Source organism: Lotus japonicus, chromosome 3 (assembly GCF_012489685.1).
Source record: "Lotus japonicus ecotype B-129 chromosome 3, LjGifu_v1.2".
Classification (NCBI taxonomy): Eukaryota; Viridiplantae; Streptophyta; class Magnoliopsida; order Fabales; family Fabaceae; genus Lotus; species Lotus japonicus.
The window spans coordinates 23,668,569-23,687,500 of record NC_080043.1 but is presented as its reverse complement, the minus strand read 5'-3'; the positions used below and the strand labels follow the sequence as shown (position 1 = coordinate 23,687,500).

Sequence of the window (18,932 nt, the reverse complement as noted above, 5' to 3'; positions counted from 1 at the left end):
GGATCGTCTAACGGGTTTTCGAATGGTGGCGCGAGACAGAAATGGAGAATCTTGGTTGTGACAACTCGCTATACCACGGTGGTTCTTTCCCTAGTCTTAGCGGAAGCTTTGAGCCTTAGATGGTCTATGGAATTAGCTTCACAACTTGGGTTCCGTTTTGTTCAATTCGAGACTGATAGCCTGCAGCTTTATCAGGAGTGGCGGAAGCTGGTTTCTTGTATTTATTTTATGTTCTTAGTGATTGCTTTGCGTTGTTTCCTTTGTTTGATCGTGTTGAACTTTCTTTTGTACATCGCGGTGGTAATTTTGCGGCGGACTTTATGGCTAGGAATGCTTCTTCTTTTCTTGAGCATGTTTAGGTAGAAGAGGGCCTCCTAGTTTGGTTCCATTCTTAGACGCAGTTGTTCTGGCTTCTATGCCGGGTTGAGTTTTAATGAATTTTCCATGTTAAAAAAAAGTAATTTAACACATATCAAGAGAGTTAAATACAAAGTTTCAACGTAAATAAACTTGAGAGAAGTTTATATGATATGATCCCGTAAAAACAACCCTTCTTAGGGATTCATTCTGCTTTTTTTTGTCAAGAAGACGATGTATTCTTAAATTCTATTTAGTAGACCCTGTCATATAGTCATAGTATCTTGTAATCTTTAAAACTAGCATGCTTGCGCGCTGCTTCTTAACTCACTTTAATGGAATTGATTTTTTTTTTTGTGTTCTCAGTGACTAGTTTGTCCCTTTCTCTTCGTTTCCGGCAGAGGACGACACAATCGATGACCACCCACTTCCCACATAGATCTTCCTTTTCATCCTCTTGGGAAAAGTTGAGATTTTTGGATTGGTTAGTGAATTTCTCACCAAGTTAACCATCTAGTGGTTGGAAAAAAAAAAACCACAGGTGGGGATGTGAAATCAGCTATGAGAATGGTGATTGGTTTGAGCTTAGTACTCGCAAATCTGTTTGGGAAGGTAATGCGACAAAATTATGGCTAGAGAATTGGTTAGGCAATGGTACTCTTTATGACAAATACTACCGACTTTATAATTTGTCCCAATGAAGTATGGTTAGGTTAAGGAGTGTGGGTAGTGGGGCCATGGGGTTTGGCGACGGGTTTTGAGGTGGAGAAAGTCTCTTGTTGCTAGGGAGCAGCAGTGGCTAAATAATTTACTTTGCGAAATCAATTGCATTCAGCTTTCTGAAGGAATTCCCGATAAATGGTGTCGGCTCCCAAGCACTGACGGAGCAAGGTGATTCAATCTGTGGATGAAGCCATCTGCAATCTATGCCAAAATGAGTTAGAGACAAGTGCCCATCTTGTGTTTTCTTTCCCGATCGCGTTGGATGTGTGGCGTGAATGCTATCGTTGGTTGGGTGTCTAACGACATTACCAGTGTCTCCTAGTGCCCATCTCCTACAGTTCAACTTTGGCTGGAACAAGAATCAGAAGAGGGGTGCACTTTCGATTTGATTATTTGTGACTTGGTCGATGTGGTTGCTGCGCAATGAAACTATTTTCAGAAATGGTGTGGTCGATATCCTAATGTGTTGGATTTAATTAAATAGAGGTCTTGGCAATGGATCAAAGCGAAGGTGAGTGGATTCAGTTGTTCTTTGTTTGAATGGACATCTCAGCCCCTTGTGGTCCCCTGGCTCCCACTATTAGCCTGGTCTTGTGATTGTGAAGTGTTGGCCTTTGTTGTTGCTACTGGTTCAATGAGTATTGCTAGTGTATGTTTTTGTTTCTGTTTCAATGCGTGTTGCCACTTTTGGTTGTGGTTTTGGAACCTTGTGTTGCCACTTTTGGTTGTGGTTTTGGAACCTTGTGCTTTGTAACTCTGTTGATTTTGGGCTAGGGCGTTGTTGTGAACTTTTAGAGGATTCGAAGGTCATGTGGGGAGCTTGCTGCGGGTGTCTATGTTCTTATGGGGCTTGGTCATGCTTGGTGGATGGATTTTGTTGGGGATAGCCATTGGTCTTGGCCATCATGTGTTATAGTGTGTGACCATAGATCATGTTGTTTGCACTTTGTTTGAACTTCTAGATTGTTCAGTTTTTTTTTCTTTCTGTTTTTCCTTTGGTGTGACTTATCTAGCTACTCACATAAACTCTTTTTTTGTATTTGGGTTTAGCACCCCTTGTGCTAAGGTTGAATACAATTATTAGGTTTATAAAAAAAACAAGAATTATCAACCATAAAATCTTAAATATTAAATGTCTAGTGACATGATTACCGGGAAGAAGCCCCAATTGTCCAAAATATGTGGAAGATTAAAAATAGTTTGGACGACTAGGATATCTTTCTGGCGAACATGCCAACGAAGAGGATCTAGCCCTCAATCGAATGTTTTATGTTGACAATAAGCAGCATTAATGCTACCAACAACCCACTGGCTTGTCCATTGATGAGAATAATGGCTAATTTTACTCCAAAAAAGATTGCAAAATATCTTTCCCCATGCTTTTTTTGGGTTTTGAAGTTATCTTTTCCCATGCTAACAGTACCCAAATAGATGAATTTGATAACTTAAGACCATGCCCAGTTAAATGAAGCCTAATACCTCTAGATCAAATCTGAAACAACTAAGTTACATAATAATGATGTCGAAAATCGAAAAGAAGAAATGAAGTTGTAGAGAAGAAAAAGCGGGCATGAGTGGATGGCTATGATCCTCTTTTCATCACACAACGGATGCTCAACAGATGAAAAAAAATGATGGGAGCTTTCCTTCTTAATTTGAATAAGAACCTTTGCTAGCCCCAAATTTGGATGAAAACTCCAAACAATGACTGGGAAGTGAAAACAAGGGCACTTATTGTACGCCACTCCATTTGGCCCAGTCTACGAACTGCATACCGCCATAGATGTTGTTACCGAATCGCACGCCGACAGTGAAAGCCATTGCAACAAGTGGAACCTTCTTCGCAACCGGAGATGCTTCGACAAGGCTTTCCAGTCCATTAATAATCTGATAACGCGTGTTGGATGAGACAGCAAGAAAGAAACCTGATAGGGTGAAAACCAAGTAAGCAAATTATAACATGGCGATAACCCTAACACTATTTCCATTCCTCAGCTACTATTGGATCAGTTAAGATGACCCCAGCATACTAGACTTAGCTCCTCTAAGGTAAATGAGTGGCTTTAAATAGCAGAGTAAGTCATCACAACCGTTAATTCATAAATTAATAGTTGAAATTTACAGAACTTCATAGTTTTTGATACATCTGTAAGTGTATAATCACAATCTCAACCATTAATTTCTTAATCAACGTTTATCACTACTTACTTTACAATAAGTGACCCTCTCACTTTTAAAGGAGCCAAATCTCTATGTCATGTATGTGAAACTAACACAAATTATCTAGCCCCTCTTTTCTTCTTTTTCTCTCTTTCATCTCAAAGGTAATAATGCAACAACTAAGCTCAAAGGCAATAAGGTTTATATCTTCTATTCAACAAGTAAATAACAACAGAAGATGGTGCTCTACTTTATGTGCTTCTTGTGAGCAGGTCGGAAAAAGAAAAAGAAAAACTTCCTTGCAAATTATAGAAACAACATTTTTTCAATAAAAAGGTGCTAAAAACAACATTAATATGAAACTGTTTTTTTGTTGCCATTTTGAAATTAAGATTCGTGCTTTATAAATTCCCTGTCCCTCAATAAAACAGAGCTAACTCAAGAAACTGAACAAAACAGAATACTATTCAGATATGTTTTATCAAATGTTGAAGAATAAAGCATAAAAAAACAGGAGACAGAAATTTTGAATAACAGATTGAAACTTACCCCAAAGAGCAGCACTTTGCAGAAGAGGAGGTATAGGTATGTCCTCTTCAGATTTGCTAATGCTCCTGTTTTAAATATAATATTCCTTTAGTAATTTACAAAAGAAAAAAAATTGGTCCCCATAATAAAAAAAGCATTTGAATATTTCTTTTCATAATCTTATAACAAAAAAATCAAGCAATTATGATAAAGAGCCCGTTTGGATACGGCTTACTGGAGCTTCTCTACTAAAAAAATGCGCTGAATAAGCTTCAGTAAGTGCTATTTGGTCCGTATCCAAACAGGACCAAAATAATGCAGCTAACCAAGGAATTAGTCGATAAGACATATCTATACTAAAATTAAACAAAAGAAGCCCTCTATCCGGACACACGAGTAGGCATACCTTTTGGCATTCATGATTGCATTAGCAATTCCTTGACCAATTATACCACATCCAAATCCAACTGATCCATACAAGGCACCCTGAACACAGAAGGTCAGGAATAAATTTTGACTAGAAACAAAATTAAAGTAAAATATTAAACAAAGACAACATAACTAACACCAAAAAAAATGGAAGCACTCTATGTCTCTATCACATGCAATCAAATTTGATGCTATTGTTGTATAGATAACTTTTATGACTTTTTTCTGTCATACAATTAAATAATTATGAAGTTTCAGAACACACGGCACCTTGTAGAAGTATGTGGCAATACGCTGCTTCACAGAGAATTTACATCCTGGTCTTTGAGCTTCAAAAACACTGCATTCAAGTTATAATTTAGTATCACACAATAATTACACATTCATCTTCATCTCTGAAAAGCATGGAGAAGTTTATTATCAATTTTAAGTCAACAAAAAATTTGCTAGGCACAAATTAAGGACGGGAGAAAGTTATTCACTTATTCCCAGGGTTTCCTTGTAGTACCATTCTTCAGAATTACAGGAATACAAGGAGCTTCACTAACAAGAATACAAGGGATCTCAATTAAAGACTTGAATTGTTAATTAATGTCTGCTTCTACATACAATTACACAGAATAAATGGTTTGCATACACCAAAGATAAATGAAAATGGTGACATTGAATAGAAAACAAAATTCAGCCTAGATGTAGCAAATACACCAATAATGAGTGCTGGATATTGCTGAAAGTCTGAAACATTTGATCTATCGGGATAGCACTATTGAATTCAAAGCATATTCCATCCTTTCCAAAATTTAGCATCTGGTTGTGGCAACAATTATATGTCAATCCGCCAACCAGTTTGCTCTTATAAAAGCTTGACCCGGCCTGCTCTAAAATAGTCAATTGAAAAAAGTTCTAATGGCTCCAGGTGGTTGAGGCTTGAAAAGTACAATGGAAAATAATTCATCAATTCAGGCTGATCAGCAGAGCTCAATAGTAACTTGAGGTGTAAAGTCATTTATATGCCAAAACTGTTACACTTACACCATCTTCATAGGTTTTTTAGTTTGAAGAAAAAATGATAGTGTGTGTATCAGATCAAGTTTTACTTGTTTTATTAGTCCAAATGAAGGAGAACAAAAACATTGCAGTAAAAATGATAGAGAAAATAATATAATTCTCAATCGTTCTACATATTTGCAGGCAGACACTGACCTGCTAGGAAGGGCTGCACAAGCATGTTGAAATCGTCCAAGTAAACCTTTTGACACAGAAGGCTTGCCGATTCGAGCATACGGTGCCAACAGACCAACCAAAGCAATATCAACAGCCACCCCAACCAGAAGATCAGCAGCATACAACTCAAACTCAGCCCAGAAATCCTTGCCTCTTTTCTGAACCTCCGCAAAAGTTGCACAACAAGAGTCTATAACAATCTGCACAAGCCAAATCAGTGACAAACAACTAATTTGCTCAGCACATCCAATCCTCAACACACACAAAATTGCTAAACAGCACATGATCAAGTTCATATTCATAACCATAACCGCAAACAAACCTCGGTTCCAACTTTAAAAAGAAAAGAAGGGTCAGCTAGCATTCGATTTCTCAGCATAGAACAATGCTCAATCAGAAAAGACAGTGGCCAAGAAGAACCCTGAAATGGTTAAGCACACACAATCAGTGAACAAAAATTCAAACATGAAACCAAAAAAAGAAGAATCTCAACTTTGAGAAAACCCACCTGCAATTCCAAGTAACGTTGAAGAAACATTTCCCTAATGCCTGTGCTCTTCGCAGCTTCTGCCATATCAGAAGGCAACTTCACACCCCGAGCTTCAGTTTCCTTCATAACCGCTTCAAAGTTCAACAACGGTCCGAATTCCTCATCACCGTCGTCGCCGCCTCCTGACCCTTCATCACCGCCGCCACCTCCGCTGCCATCGCCGCCGTTGTTGTTGTCGTCGTTTCCGCCAATTGCGGGCTGAAACGTAGGATCGTGTTTAGGTAACGGGGCGAGTGGATCTGGTTTGGTGCAGTGGATCCTGAAAAGGTGCGGTTTGTGGAGGGAGATGGAGAAGGTTTGTGGTGGGGTGGGTTGAAGAGTGTGGAATGGTGGAGTGGGTTGATTCGCGGTGGTCCATGTGGGTGTGGTGGAGGAGTTGGAGAGGGTGAAGGTGAGTGAAGAGAATGGCATGGTGGTGGTGGTGGTGGTGATGGCGGTGGTTGTTTGCAGTTGCAGTGCCGCCACCAGAGAAGGAGAAGGAGTTGCAAAACGAACGAAAAATGTTGGAATCAGAAGGAATCATAGAAGAATGAAAAATTTGAAAAAAAAAAAATTGAAAGGGTTAAATAAACTTTTAGTCCCTGTAAAATACATTTTTATGTTTTTCGTCCCTAGAAAATAAATGAAAAAAAAAAAAAGAAAACGACGCCTGAGAGATTCGAACTCTCGCGGGGAAACCCCATGTACTTAGCAGGCACACGCCTTAACCACTCGGCCAAAGCGTCGTTGTTGAAGAAGACCTCGTATAGTATCTATATTAATGTATTTTGCCGAACTTTAAAATAAATGAGAACTCCTCATTTTATACTTCTCTTTACCAAAAATAATTATACACAAGAATATGAGTATTACTATTGTACACAAAAAGAATTGTTAGAGACATGTCTAGTAATGTCAAAGAATCAAGTAGTTTAAAGACATAATACATGATCTGATGATGTGCATGAATTTAATTATACATATTTCATACTTAATCGAATTATAAGATACAATAGAGAGTTGCTTACGTCATAAACTTAACTCACTCAACCACGCTCGATTTGTTCTTTCAACTTCGCGCGTGTCTAACCTCTCACTAGCACCAACTTCCCACCATCACATACAAGTGTTAATTTAGTCGATCGCTACTAATAGAGAGACAACCACTCAACGGTGAGGCGGTGACACCACTGATTGCAATCATTAGTCACCATCATTGCAATCACAACTAAATATGATGTGCACGTGATATCGCCAACTTGATCTGATCTACATTTCCATGTCCAATCTAGACCCACAACGTTCAATTCGCCTATGCTCCAACTCCACACCACCAACCTATGATCAAGAGCCTCTTATATGAGCTTTAGCTTGTGAGCTAACCCTACCCAATCCGACTCGACGGTGGGTTAGGTTGGTAAAAACAACATGTTCATATTTTCCCGAGCTAATATGACCCCAGCTCAATTAGCTCATGAAACAAAGTAGGCTTGATCTAGGTAGGTTTGCTCATTCAACCCACTTTATTTTGTATACTATTTTAAAATTTGAAATTAAACATCAAAATGTAACTTTTTTTTCCTAATATATATATATATATATATATATATATTTTACATTATTTTCTCTTTCTTTTTGTCTTTTTTAACCGAGTTACATTTTTTACTCGTCAAAAAGTGAGTAAACCTAGCTCAACACATTTTTCAACCAGCCCTAAGGCTAACTTGTCGGTCTCCAAGTAGACAGTAATCATTAGGTTTATGTATTTTATCTAGTTTATCGGTGTATATTATCAGAAAAATATTTTCAACTTAGTTTAAAAAATACAAGAACTAGCCAACATCATAACTCCAAATTGCCGGCTCTAACAGTGACAAAGGAGAAAAGACCACACAAATGTCAACAAGCATGGGAGTTCAGATTTGTTTCTTTTGGTGTTTGCTGTGCTATAATAAAGATGTAGCCTGCAAGAATCATGACTCTTTCAGTATGAAATGGACCTCACTGTATACTCCGAAAAAATGTCAACTAGTATCATACCACATGTGTTTTTGTCCTAGATAATGAAATTACACAAATGTCACAACTATACACTACCATCTATAAAAGAAACTATGCTAGTATCACAAGTAGTGACTTCGTGCATCTTCAAATACACGGTGGAAAATCATGATGAACCAAAATCATGATGAACAGTCGCAAAAGCTAAGGGAAGTCCTTATGTCTATATGTGGTTTTAGTTTCACCGTTCACGTGCATCCAAACATGCACTTCATGGTCAGTTAGGTGCATATCTGAGCTCCAACCTGTGTGTACCCGCTTTGCACCTATATGATTTTCTCAGATGACAATGACAATGGTGAACTTCACATAACATCTTCCACTGTCAACATCTCAAAAGTCAGAATGAAGAATATATCTATATGGACAATTACATGAATTACTCCCCAGACAAACAGGACAACATGTGAAATTTCCTACACAATACAACCATCTTTACACGAGGGAAAGAAATGGAAAACGTTCAGATATGCACAAACTAGTGAAATAAAAAAAGGCATAATGGGTTAAGAAACATTTTCCTTCCCTTTCCCTCGGTACAAAAAATCTAAACCACACAACACTGCTGCTATGTATGAAACTATGGATAAATAAAATGAAGAGTAGCTCTTGTTTCTTGATACTCAAGAAAAACTTCCCCTGTGTTTCGAATTATGGGATCGACGTGCTTGTTCAACTGATGCTCTTGGTGTGGACACGGAGCGGTCAAGGGATTCTGGTTGAGCATCTGAAGATCTAGGAACAAGCTTACACCCAAATTTCCTCCCAAAAAATCGAGGAGAACCCTGAGAACTGTGGGATTTGGCCACAGTTTTCATTTCTAGCTTTATTTTGCTGAATTCTTCTTCAAGTTCTCCAACTCTAGAGCTCATCCGATCCATGTCCACCTTTAAAACCTGGTTTTCGCGCGAAACGGTCACCCATCCGTCCCTCTGTACAATTTCGCCTGCCGTGTCACCTAAGGCAGTTGCACGAACAGGAGCTGCTGGAGCAATTTCACCATCCAATGCATTGAGACATCCAGTTAATGCTGTTCTCAAATTCAGCTGTTCAAAGAACAGCACCTGAAGAACAACCCTGAGGGGCAACCTGTCGTTTTGCGACGCATGGGCACAAGCATGGATTGAGAGTTTTCTGTAGTCAATGATGTTGCATAGTTCTTCCTTCTCTTTATCAGAGAGCCAAGGATGGGCCTGAACAATATCACAACATAATTAGTCATCAAAGTAACCATCCGTGATCGCAATAAACCATTGAGTAAAAATGTAGCTCAGGAAAATCAAACCTTGAAATATATGTCCAGTGCCCTGTAAAGTCCGTCGTGCAATAATCTTGATGACTCGGGGAGTCCCTCTGCAAGAGCGCGTATCTTTCCTGGTTTTAAATTAACATCAGAAGCAATTTCTGCAATGTAGCTATCTATCAACTTTGCCACTTTTTTGGATGATTCAGATGAAGGAGACGACGCATGCTGGTCAAGTGATGAAGGAGAAAAGGCAGTTAAATTTGATTCTGCACGTATAAAATGCTGGACTATATGTTCAATACAGTCTGTGTTATATAATGCATCAGAATCTGAATACGTAGGAATCAGAAGACTATCTAAAGTTGCCAGTTCCAATTGCATCCCTATCCTCCTCTCTAAAGAATCCTTGCAAGTTTGACTGACATTCAATATCAAAGCCACTCTTAGAAGTCCAAGTAGGAAGCAACAAAAGGATCTTCCCTTCTTTTCAGGAAGAAGCTTTTCAATGCTTTCCAACAGAACCCTCTGATCAACAGTAGTAGCAGGCGTCAAGCTGAAACTCACAACTGTCCGGGTTTTGCCGCCTTGGCCACCCTGCCACCGACTCAGACCGGGCAAGTGCTTTCTAGAATAGTACATGATGGCACCTGCCAGGTTTTCAGGTCTTATACCTCTCGCTTGCATCGTCTTAATAAGCCTCTCAAACAAACTCACACTGAGATATGAGATGTCTTCGAACCACCAATCAGATTCTGCGCTCCGAATTCTAGCACCGGTGTTTATACCATTCCAAAGAATGCTTCCACCAGGGCTCTGAAAACTCCCGTACATCATCATGGGCCATCCAAACAAACTTGGGTCAGTACAAGCCATCATAGATAGAGCATTTAAACACTTGCCCACTAAATGAAGACTTTCAGCTCTTGGTAGAACAGGCTCGGAACTTTGGAGAGCCAAAATGCAATCTTTCCAGTTGCGCAGTATATTTTTATGGAAAAAGCTCTCTGATTTCGACAACAAGTTATCTTCTCCAAATTCATCTGTCATTTCCAGGTACTCTGCAGCGCAATGGACCAGAACTGCATTTTTCGCAGTCAGTTCCACACGAAACCCATAACAGAATTTGGCCACAAATAAGAAAGTGTCCGAACCACCAGGAAATTCTTCCAGCACCATTGCGAGTGTCTCCTCATGGGTATTCTTGGACTTTTCATGTGCCCGAGCAATTTTTCCACATTTTGATACAAGAGGGAACTGCAGTTCCATGGAAAATCTTACTCAAACTCAAATACAGTATAACTAATAATTTTTCATAACAAAAGCATAACAGTACCACTGACATAAAATCAAATTTTGTACTACAGAAATGTCTGTTATTTAACTGCGCATTTACGCATGAAGTCAAAATTGAAATGTGGGAAACACCAGCTCCCAGGTAAATTTTCTCCGCTCTCTCAAAACACTTTCTTTTTCCTATTGAGTCTGTTGAGAGGGAGGACCTAGAAAAATAAATGACACAGCAGGAACAAGAGTTTACGGCATGTCATAGACCTCATCTAGCAGCATAACTTCCAAAACAGCAAATTTTGTGAATCAAATGTGTCTGAAGTTGTTTTGTTTAATACATCAGCATAGATGATGATGCCTTTGGCAAAACTAGAAAAAAAATTTAGTTTGATTACTAACTGCTATGTCAAGCACCATTAATTACAAGTCTGCACCGATGGACGCACACACCAAGATACAACCAATCATCTAAAAGCAATCTTTTATAGTCATCATATGAACACCAGATGAATTGAAATACAGTCCACATTTAAGAATTTAAGATAGGCCTGTCCCTACCTTATCTCAACTAAGACTAAGATGCAGGAATTTCAATATTTAAGCCTTAAAGTAAATCAAAAACAAGATAGGCCACAGCCTTTGAGAACCATACAAATAGGTTCCAGCATAGGAAGATCCACAAGGTTATGGATAAACTGGTATTATTATTTATTGTACAGAGAATTATTGTGTCTAGTGAAATTAAGAATGCAGCTCCCTTATGTGAAGAAGGATGCTTAGTATCTACACTTAAACAATAAAGATGGAACATACTAACAGCAAAAGCAAAAGCATAAACATATTAATTGTGTTGGACCAAACTGCACAAAACAGCAAAAAGTAGTAGGATAAACTAGAACCACAAAAATTACAGGCCAACAACTATTTCACCATTTGGTGGAGAGAAGAGAACAATTGAGAAAGGAGGACACAGCCACATACCTTATGAAGATGGAAAGTGACACCCTCAATGGAAACAGCAATATCACTTGGCAATCCAGTATCACAGAACCTACCAAAACCACAAACCAAAAAAAAGCATCCCATCAAACTTCAAACATCTCTTTCAAAACTACAGAAATGCATGTCTGAGCTGGACTCCACCCATTAATCAGCTGAACAAAAAATTCAAAATTGAAATTCAAAACAGAAACTTTTGATAGAGGCAATACCAATCATCGCCTTCTCGATGAAACCCAGAAAGCTTCCCAGCTGGAGCCATGGTCAACAGGAAAAGACTCAATTTTTATTGTTACTCTACCACCCCAACAGCATTTTTTGGCCTAAATCGTTGCCTCTTGCATAAGAGAACACATGGGGGGACAAAAGAGAAAAAGGGTAGACAGCAAAAAAGAAAAAGAGAATCAGAATACCCAACAACAACAACAACAACAACAGCAACAACAGTGTGTCTTTACTCTTTACTAGTTTAAATATGGAAAAAAACCCAACAACCAAAGTGTAGTACAAAGAGAACACAAAGCTCAGAGAAGAGCAATCATAGGAAAGGAACAACAAGGTTTGAATTAAAAATGGAACAGAAAATGACGCTGGCAGCGATCACGACGGTTGAATGAAGCGGTGAATGGTGATGGTGATGGTGAAGTAAAAGCAAATTCGAAAAAGAAAAAGGAGCGGCAGTGAGTGTCTTAATAAACAAAAGCATGATCAAATGATGTTGGGGAATCATGAATGAATGGAAGAGATAAGAAAAGAAACAACAACATTGTGAGGAGCGTCGTTGGGGTTAAGAAGAACATTACAAGGTCAATAAATGAGTGTGATGTGTCGTGGAACTCTTTTTTTGTCCCCCTTCTCATCAGTCACACTCTGTTTTCCCACTTTCCCAATTAAAGTTTTTTTTAATTTTTGGGTTATTTATTATTCTTTGGCCTGCACTCAGCAACTTTGGTCCAACTAACCACAACATGAGTGGCTTTCATTTTTTCTATAACTTTTTTTTCATATGAAGGAAAAATTTAGGTGGATTCGATTTCGGTTATCACACGGATCAGGGTATCCTTTTGGGACCTTAGATTACCTATAGAAGGAATTAGAATAATGTTGCGTAGATATCTAATTTTCTCAAGATGTAAATAGAAAGAGAAATGAGAGAAATTAGTGATATGATTTGCAATTTGATAGAAAATGTAAAAAGAGATAGAAAGAAAAATGCGTGAAAATAAGATTGTTAAAAAAATGAGGTGTGAATGCATCATTAATCCTTATAGAAGTTATAAATCGCTCGTTAATATATTTCTCACATTGACAGTGAAACTCAAATATACAATTTTTTTTGAAGAGAAATTGACTGTTAATAGTAAGGGAGTGCTATTTTTCTATTACCTTACAAATGAGTGAGGAGGGTTTGTTTTGTGGGCACGGCCGTTAGGTGAGTAGGACCAACTAATAACCATAAACAAAAGGTACCATGTGTAAGTTTAAATGCTTTTTATGTTCAAAAAAAAAAAAAAAGTTTAAATGCTTTAGAAACTTCGGACTTGAAAGGACTGAGGATAAAATTTAATAAAAATCTTCTAAGGTCATATGTAACAAAACATTACATATGTTTTAGGACTCATTAATATATTTTTGTTTAATTAAAATGGCCATTGATCATTGGGTGAACATGAATAATGGAAGGGGTCAAAAGGGTTTGGAGGGGGGGGGGGACCACTATTACCACTAAAACAAACAAGGGAACATTGGTCATGATAAGCCTTCATTTCATTTCTGTTCAAGGAACATATGCAATAAAACTTCACTTTCCTTAGAACATTCTCATTTGTACAATTGAAGGAAGTAACTTCATAAACATCATTATATATAATGTAGCTTGTTGTTGAGAAATTTGTATAATTCATTGTTTTTATTACATTATTAGTCATGAAAAACATGTTAAAATACATTGTATGGAATTGCTGGCCTTCTTAAGTACTATACTCATGTATGTTTTTGGTATTGTTTGTTGCATTGTTTTCATTGAGATTATTATTCATTTTTCATGTAAGTGGCGTCAGGTAACTCTCGGATTTAATCTTATCATTTTCAAAGATTGTATAATTTTCAAAATGTGTTATTTTTCCATTTTCATACAAAACATTTGTAATCAAACAAAGATTTAATCTCTCTTAACTTTCATTGCATCATTATCATCATTATAATTTATAACTAACATTTATCAATATTTTCCTTTGTCACTTACTCAGTTTCTAAATTGATTGGAGGGGTAATGAATGGTAAATAAATTTTATTTCTGAAAACCCAAATTTTATATCAACAAGCGCCCGTGGCCTAATGGATAAGGCATCTGACTTCTAATCAGGCGATTGTGGGTTCGAGTCCCACCGGGCGTGTATTTAAATTTCTTTTCACCCATTCCTTTTTGTTTTTTATTTAAACGTTTTCATTTTGTAAGTTCACTAATTTCAACCAAACATAAGTCAGTACCTGCTTCAAATTATATATTCTTTAATAGTCACTATTCTCAAAATTTAATTCTTCATTTCAGAATACTTAAAAATAAAACTAACATCTCATCCAAAAACAACTACTAATCTTTATATTTTATCTATAGAAATCATATATTATCCTCTCATGTTTAGTTTCTACGGACAGATTCTATTGATTTTTACTTTCATATAAATGCACTCCAAGTCCTCAAGTACAAAATTATCTGACTGAAGTCTAGGCCAGTGATTTTTAACTAGGATAGATCAACACTGTTTTATTTTTAATTATTTTGTTGAGAATGAAGGTTGGTGGAACTTGTACAAATTACTAGAGGAAAACATTTTGATACAAAAAATAATCCATAAAATAAATCAATGACAAATTATGTAGGAAACATATGGCAAATGTTACAACTGAAGGAATGACCGACACATCCCTACCATACAAAAAAATATCTTTCCTTGTAGAAGGGTCTCTAAACATTACAAGGGTCTCTAAACATGTATAGCAAGAAGCTTTGCATGAAAATTACATAGCAAAAGCACAAGATTGCCCTTGATAAATTACTATTTCTCCATAAACATGTAATAAAAAAGAGACGTGGGCGTGGGCTATTGGCTGCCAAAACCAACTGGGACAATTACCATTTATGTAAAATCAACAAGTAAACTATATTTCAGTGCCCCCATGGGCCAAACACTCCATTAACATCACCATGTAAGCTTAGCTTGCAACTGGTTTTGCTATTGCCTTCTTAATGGCTTCAGCATAAGTCCTATGCTGATAAGTTAGAGTAGATTCAAGAAGGTCCCAAAGTGAGGTCTTAGGATTCCAGCCTGAAAAAGAGACAACAAGATAAACAGGTAAAGAATGTTAGAATGTTAACAATCTTATGGTCTAAGTGCATGTTTGGAAATTCTTCCGCAATTGACTCCTAAAGTTAAAACCAACTCTGGTGAAAAGCTTATGTGACTAGTTACAGGGTTTCAAAATTGATCATGAGAACATAGAAGTTGATCCAAACATGCTATAAGTATGGTATAGTTAACGAGGGAACCTACCAAGTTGCTTGTTAATTATGGTCATGTCAGGAATTCTCTTGTCACTATCGTCATACCCCTCACCATAAAATTCTTTGGAGCTCACATCTATTGCAGGATTTTCCAAAGGAGCTTCTTCACTTACCTTTGAATAAACCTGCGAGAATTTAAAGGAAATTAATATATGAAATGCCACTAAATAACATGCTGAGGTTCTAAATGAAAGGGTGAAACAATAAAAAAATACTTAATTATCTAACCTTAGTCATCATTTCAGCAAGCTGCCTAACTGTAACCTCATTGTGTGGGTTACCCACATTAAAAATGTGCCCATTTGCCCTGGCAGGATTTTCCTGTTAAAAGGCCATAGCATGTTTAGTGGATCAACAAATAAGAACAATACTTCAAAGATTAACTTCCGCAACCACATAATTTGAAATTGAAAAAAGTATTGTAAAGCATTGGATATGAGAACCTACAATCATCAATAAGACAGCTTCAATAGCGTCCTTAATATAAATGAAAGTCCTCTGGGATTCGCCACCATCCACAAGCTTGAGGGGCTCTCGGCGGAGGAGGTTCTGCAGGAAAGGAAAAGAGCCAAATCTTAGAGCTGGTATTCAAAGAATTTGACTGAAATGTACACAAGCTTAATAGAAAAGTAGACTGACATTGCTAAAGCATGCAAGAACCCTGGGAACACCCTCACTTGGACCATCAATGCCAGGAATGAAATCCATTCTTGGTCCGATCCAATTAAAAGGTCTCACAATTGTGAACTCCATGCCATTTTCAGCACCCTCAGCTGTCAATGATGGAATGTAAAAGAGATAAGTCAGGGCTCGGAAACAGATAAATCCACCAAAAAATCAAATGAAATAAAATTAGCTAACCGTAAATCAGCCTCTCAATCAACTGCTTTGCACAAGCATAGGACCATCTCTGCTTTTCAATTGAACCAAAAATGCAAGGGGACTCATCTTCTTTAAGAACATAATATGCAGGATCCTAACACAGCATTGGAAATAAAATAATTTAGCTCATTACCAAAACGAAGAAACCAAAGAACTTCACTACCAAAAAGAAGCAGTTAACTCCTAAAGCCTAACATAAAAGCAATGGCAGCAGCAAAAGGGGGGAAAAAGGCAGAAAGACAAAGAGGACCTGTTGTTCAAAAAGATCCACAGTCTCTAATAGTAAATACTTCAAAGGAAATTAAGAAACAATTCCTAAAGAAACTAAGAAGAACCATATATGTAAATCTCTCAATATGTGATGACATTTCACATTGTTGATTGTCCTATAATACACATACCAAATGCTAATATCAATCAAGTTCTATGTTTATAAGGCACACATGCATGCATTTACCATCATGAAACCAGGTGATCTCATATGGTTGGGGTGAAATGGGGTAACCACTAACCACCGACACATTCCAAAAGTAACGGATCATTGTTTAACCACGGATCTGAAGTAACATGCAACAGGGAAAATGAAAGCTCACCTGACGAAGTGGGCTATCCTTAGGAAGAAAGCTTCCAATTGTTTTCCCATACACTTCACAAGTAGAAAAATGAATGAGACGCTTGTTGTTTTCCGAACAGTACTTCGCCTGAAACCAAAAATCCTCTACATCAATCAAATTCTTCCACACCACAACATAGCAACAACCACAATAAGTGAACCTTTGACTCCAAAATTGAGAGAAGGTAAGATAAGAACACGTACCACAGGAAGAGCATCAATGAAATTGCTGTAAATGGTGTCCAAAGGACGAGTGTTGTAATCAGCAGGAGTGCATATTGCAGCGAGATTAATAGTCTGCAAGAAAAAAACACACAATTTTGAGGGAAACCCAGAATTGATAGAGAGAAAATCAGCGAGAAAGAGAGAATTTTGAGGGAGACCCAGATGACAGAATGAGAAATGGTGATGAAAAATCGAGATGGGTAGGAAGGAAAACGAACCAGATCTGACATCTTGATGAGACCTTCAAGCCTAGAATCGTGCTTGATGTTGAGGCGATGGAAGTGGATGCGACCAGCCCAAGGGAGCGTGTCAGGCTCCAAGAGGTGCTTGATCTTGTCACTGTAGACATCGAGAGCGAGCACCTTGTGCGGCGTCTCCGACATGAGCTTCTCGCAGAGGTGGGATCCGATGAAGCCTCCGGCGCCGATCATGCAAATGGTCAATGGCTTGATGGGGTTGCCATCGAGATCCACACGCGCAGCCATGGCAAGAACAACAATGCAGAGAAGAAGAAGAAGAAGAAGATGGTGGTGGGAAAATGAAGGAGATTGTGGTGTGAATATAAAGAAGTGGTGCTTGCTCTCCCACCTGTGATTCTTTGGTTTCTTTCTACTGTCACTCACTCACTGCTATTATCGATATTTGATTTTTGCACGCAAGGTATTTAATTTAATTTATGATTAGAGCATCGTATAGATAGTCGAACTTTATAAGCATCTAGTTTAGAATTTGATTTATGAACGATGTGTATAGATAAATATTTGTTGGGAGAATTTTTATTCACATAAATAATGTAATCTCAGAGTTTTAAATGATTAGTCACATCTTTGCCAATGGTGTGATATGTTAGGAAGAAAATAAGTGTGTGCTGTTATGGAAAGATTTTGGTTTGTTTCATGTGATTCTTGTTTATTATAGTAGTGATCCATGATTCATGAGCTGTGTATTATAAGGCTATTGTTTGTCTTGAAGAAGAATGTGGCCACTTGGGATTCCAATCTTCCATCTCTTTTTTTATTTTTTTGACATTCAATAAAATATTGTTACAGGTTCTAGCATTACTTTCAAGACTGTATACTTGTTAATTGTCAACATAAAATATTGAATTAATCGTAGTTTTGATCAGTGTTATAAAACTCGGCTCAAACCGGCCGGTTCGACCGGTTGAGCCGGGAACCGGACCCTAAGTCGGTTCGAGCCGAGCATCGGATCGGCCATGCAATCCACTCGCTGCGAACCGGAAAAAACCGGCCGGTTCAGTCAAAAAACCAGTGACTCAGTCCTTACGGTTGAACCGGTTCGCTATTTAAAAAAAAAACCAGAAAACACAAATTGTAAAACAGAACAAAACACTGTCGTTTCAGCCCTTCAGGAGTAGGGTTTCAAACTCACGTTCACGGTTCAGACTTCAGTGGTTCACCACTTCCTTCACCCATTCTTCCTCATCGCGGCTTCCAACTTCCAAGCCTTCGCCGCCGCCGCCGCTCCACCGCCTGTAGCCGTGGCCCGCCGCCGCTCCACCACGCCTTGCTCACGGTTCACGGTTCACAGCTTCTTCTTCCTGGTGAGCTGCTTCTCCTTCCTATTTTAAGCTTAGCTCCTGTTTCAATCACGTTCAGGTTCATTGCTAATTTTTATGATATGATGGCTTGGCTCCGTTGGCAAAATAGTTGAGGGGAGAGGGGTGTGGGAGGAAGGAGGAGGGATTTGTGGGCAAACTGATCATCTGTCTACTATGCTTTCTGGGTTTCTTTCAGTTTTGAGAGGCAAGCTTGCTGCACACACGAACAATCGGTTGAAACTTAGCAAGGTTTGTAAATGGATGAAAACATACGGATCCAGATCTGTTTCTAAAGCTACTTTACAGAAATATATGTTGTTTACTTTACTTTTTTCAATGCATTACATTTTAACAACTGGCAGGCACTATTGAAAAGAAAAAAAAAAACAACTGCTAGGCACTTTGGTCAAAGGTTGGTTATTGAAAGGGCAAAGCCCAAACGGTTACAAAGGATATAGTTGAAATACACAGGCCCATATACATAAAACATTGGAAAATAATGGAACCTTGTATGTTTTATTGTTATGGTATTTTGAATTTTTT

The 18,932-nt window shown here is 38.0% G+C and overlaps 3 protein-coding genes and 2 non-coding genes across 5 annotated transcripts; 1 reads left to right on the top strand and 4 right to left on the bottom strand.

The window, feature by feature from the left end:
- Nucleotides 1-2,400: 2,400 nt before the first annotated feature.
- LOC130748510 (protein RETICULATA-RELATED 1, chloroplastic) lies at nucleotides 2,401-6,492 on the bottom strand. Its single transcript, XM_057601740.1, has 7 exons — nucleotides 5,930-6,492; nucleotides 5,744-5,842; nucleotides 5,401-5,621; nucleotides 4,468-4,537; nucleotides 4,175-4,254; nucleotides 3,790-3,854; nucleotides 2,401-3,005 (listed from the first exon to the last, which is right to left on the bottom strand). The coding sequence occupies exons 1-7, from the start codon at nucleotides 6,380-6,382 to the stop codon at nucleotides 2,812-2,814; spliced, it is 1,182 nt and encodes a 393-aa protein (XP_057457723.1). The 5' UTR covers nucleotides 6,383-6,492; the 3' UTR covers nucleotides 2,401-2,811.
- A 122-nt stretch (nucleotides 6,493-6,614) lies between these two features.
- TRNAS-GCU (transfer RNA serine (anticodon GCU)) lies at nucleotides 6,615-6,696 on the bottom strand. Its single transcript has one exon. It is a non-coding gene; the product is annotated as a tRNA-Ser (tRNA).
- Nucleotides 6,697-7,915: 1,219 nt separating this feature from the next.
- LOC130748062 (BTB/POZ domain-containing protein At3g44820) lies at nucleotides 7,916-12,374 on the bottom strand. The gene is made up of 4 exons (XM_057601150.1): nucleotides 11,756-12,374; nucleotides 11,526-11,595; nucleotides 9,297-10,511; nucleotides 7,916-9,204 (listed from the first exon to the last, which is right to left on the bottom strand). The coding sequence occupies exons 1-4, from the start codon at nucleotides 11,803-11,805 to the stop codon at nucleotides 8,635-8,637; spliced, it is 1,905 nt and encodes a 634-aa protein (XP_057457133.1). The 5' UTR covers nucleotides 11,806-12,374; the 3' UTR covers nucleotides 7,916-8,634.
- A 1,492-nt stretch (nucleotides 12,375-13,866) lies between these two features.
- Nucleotides 13,867-13,939, top strand: TRNAR-UCU (transfer RNA arginine (anticodon UCU)). Its single transcript has one exon. It is a non-coding gene; the product is annotated as a tRNA-Arg (tRNA).
- A 437-nt stretch (nucleotides 13,940-14,376) lies between these two features.
- LOC130748061 (UDP-D-apiose/UDP-D-xylose synthase 2) lies at nucleotides 14,377-17,457 on the bottom strand. The gene is made up of 9 exons (XM_057601149.1): nucleotides 17,047-17,457; nucleotides 16,808-16,900; nucleotides 16,584-16,691; nucleotides 15,970-16,084; nucleotides 15,748-15,881; nucleotides 15,556-15,657; nucleotides 15,337-15,429; nucleotides 15,098-15,233; nucleotides 14,377-14,872 (listed from the first exon to the last, which is right to left on the bottom strand). The coding sequence occupies exons 1-9, from the start codon at nucleotides 17,311-17,313 to the stop codon at nucleotides 14,760-14,762; spliced, it is 1,161 nt and encodes a 386-aa protein (XP_057457132.1). The 5' UTR covers nucleotides 17,314-17,457; the 3' UTR covers nucleotides 14,377-14,759.
- Nucleotides 17,458-18,932: the final 1,475 nt, after the last annotated feature.

Coding starts and splice junctions, on each gene's coding strand:
- LOC130748510 (XM_057601740.1), bottom strand. CDS start 6,382: ATGCCATTCTCTTCACTCACCTTCACCCTCTCCAACTCCTCCACCACA. Junction 3,855..4,174: donor GCAATCATGAATGCCAAAAG/GTATGCCTACTC, acceptor TATTTAAAACAG/GAGCATTAGCAAATCTGAAG. Junction 3,006..3,789: donor GCAAAGTGCTGCTCTTTGGG/GTAAGTTTCAAT, acceptor TCACCCTATCAG/GTTTCTTTCTTGCTGTCTCA.
- LOC130748062 (XM_057601150.1), bottom strand. CDS start 11,805: ATGGCTCCAGCTGGGAAGCTTTCTGGGTTTCATCGAGAAGGCGATGAT. Junction 11,596..11,755: donor CATCGAGAAGGCGATGATTG/GTATTGCCTCTA, acceptor TGGTTTTGGTAG/GTTCTGTGATACTGGATTGC. Junction 9,205..9,296: donor CACTGGACATATATTTCAAG/GTTTGATTTTCC, acceptor GATATTGTTCAG/GCCCATCCTTGGCTCTCTGA.
- LOC130748061 (XM_057601149.1), bottom strand. CDS start 17,313: ATGGCTGCGCGTGTGGATCTCGATGGCAACCCCATCAAGCCATTGACC. Junction 15,658..15,747: donor TTCTTGCATGCTTTAGCAAT/GTCAGTCTACTT, acceptor CCTTTCCTGCAG/AACCTCCTCCGCCGAGAGCC. Junction 14,873..15,097: donor CATAATTAACAAGCAACTTG/GTAGGTTCCCTC, acceptor TCTCTTTTTCAG/GCTGGAATCCTAAGACCTCA.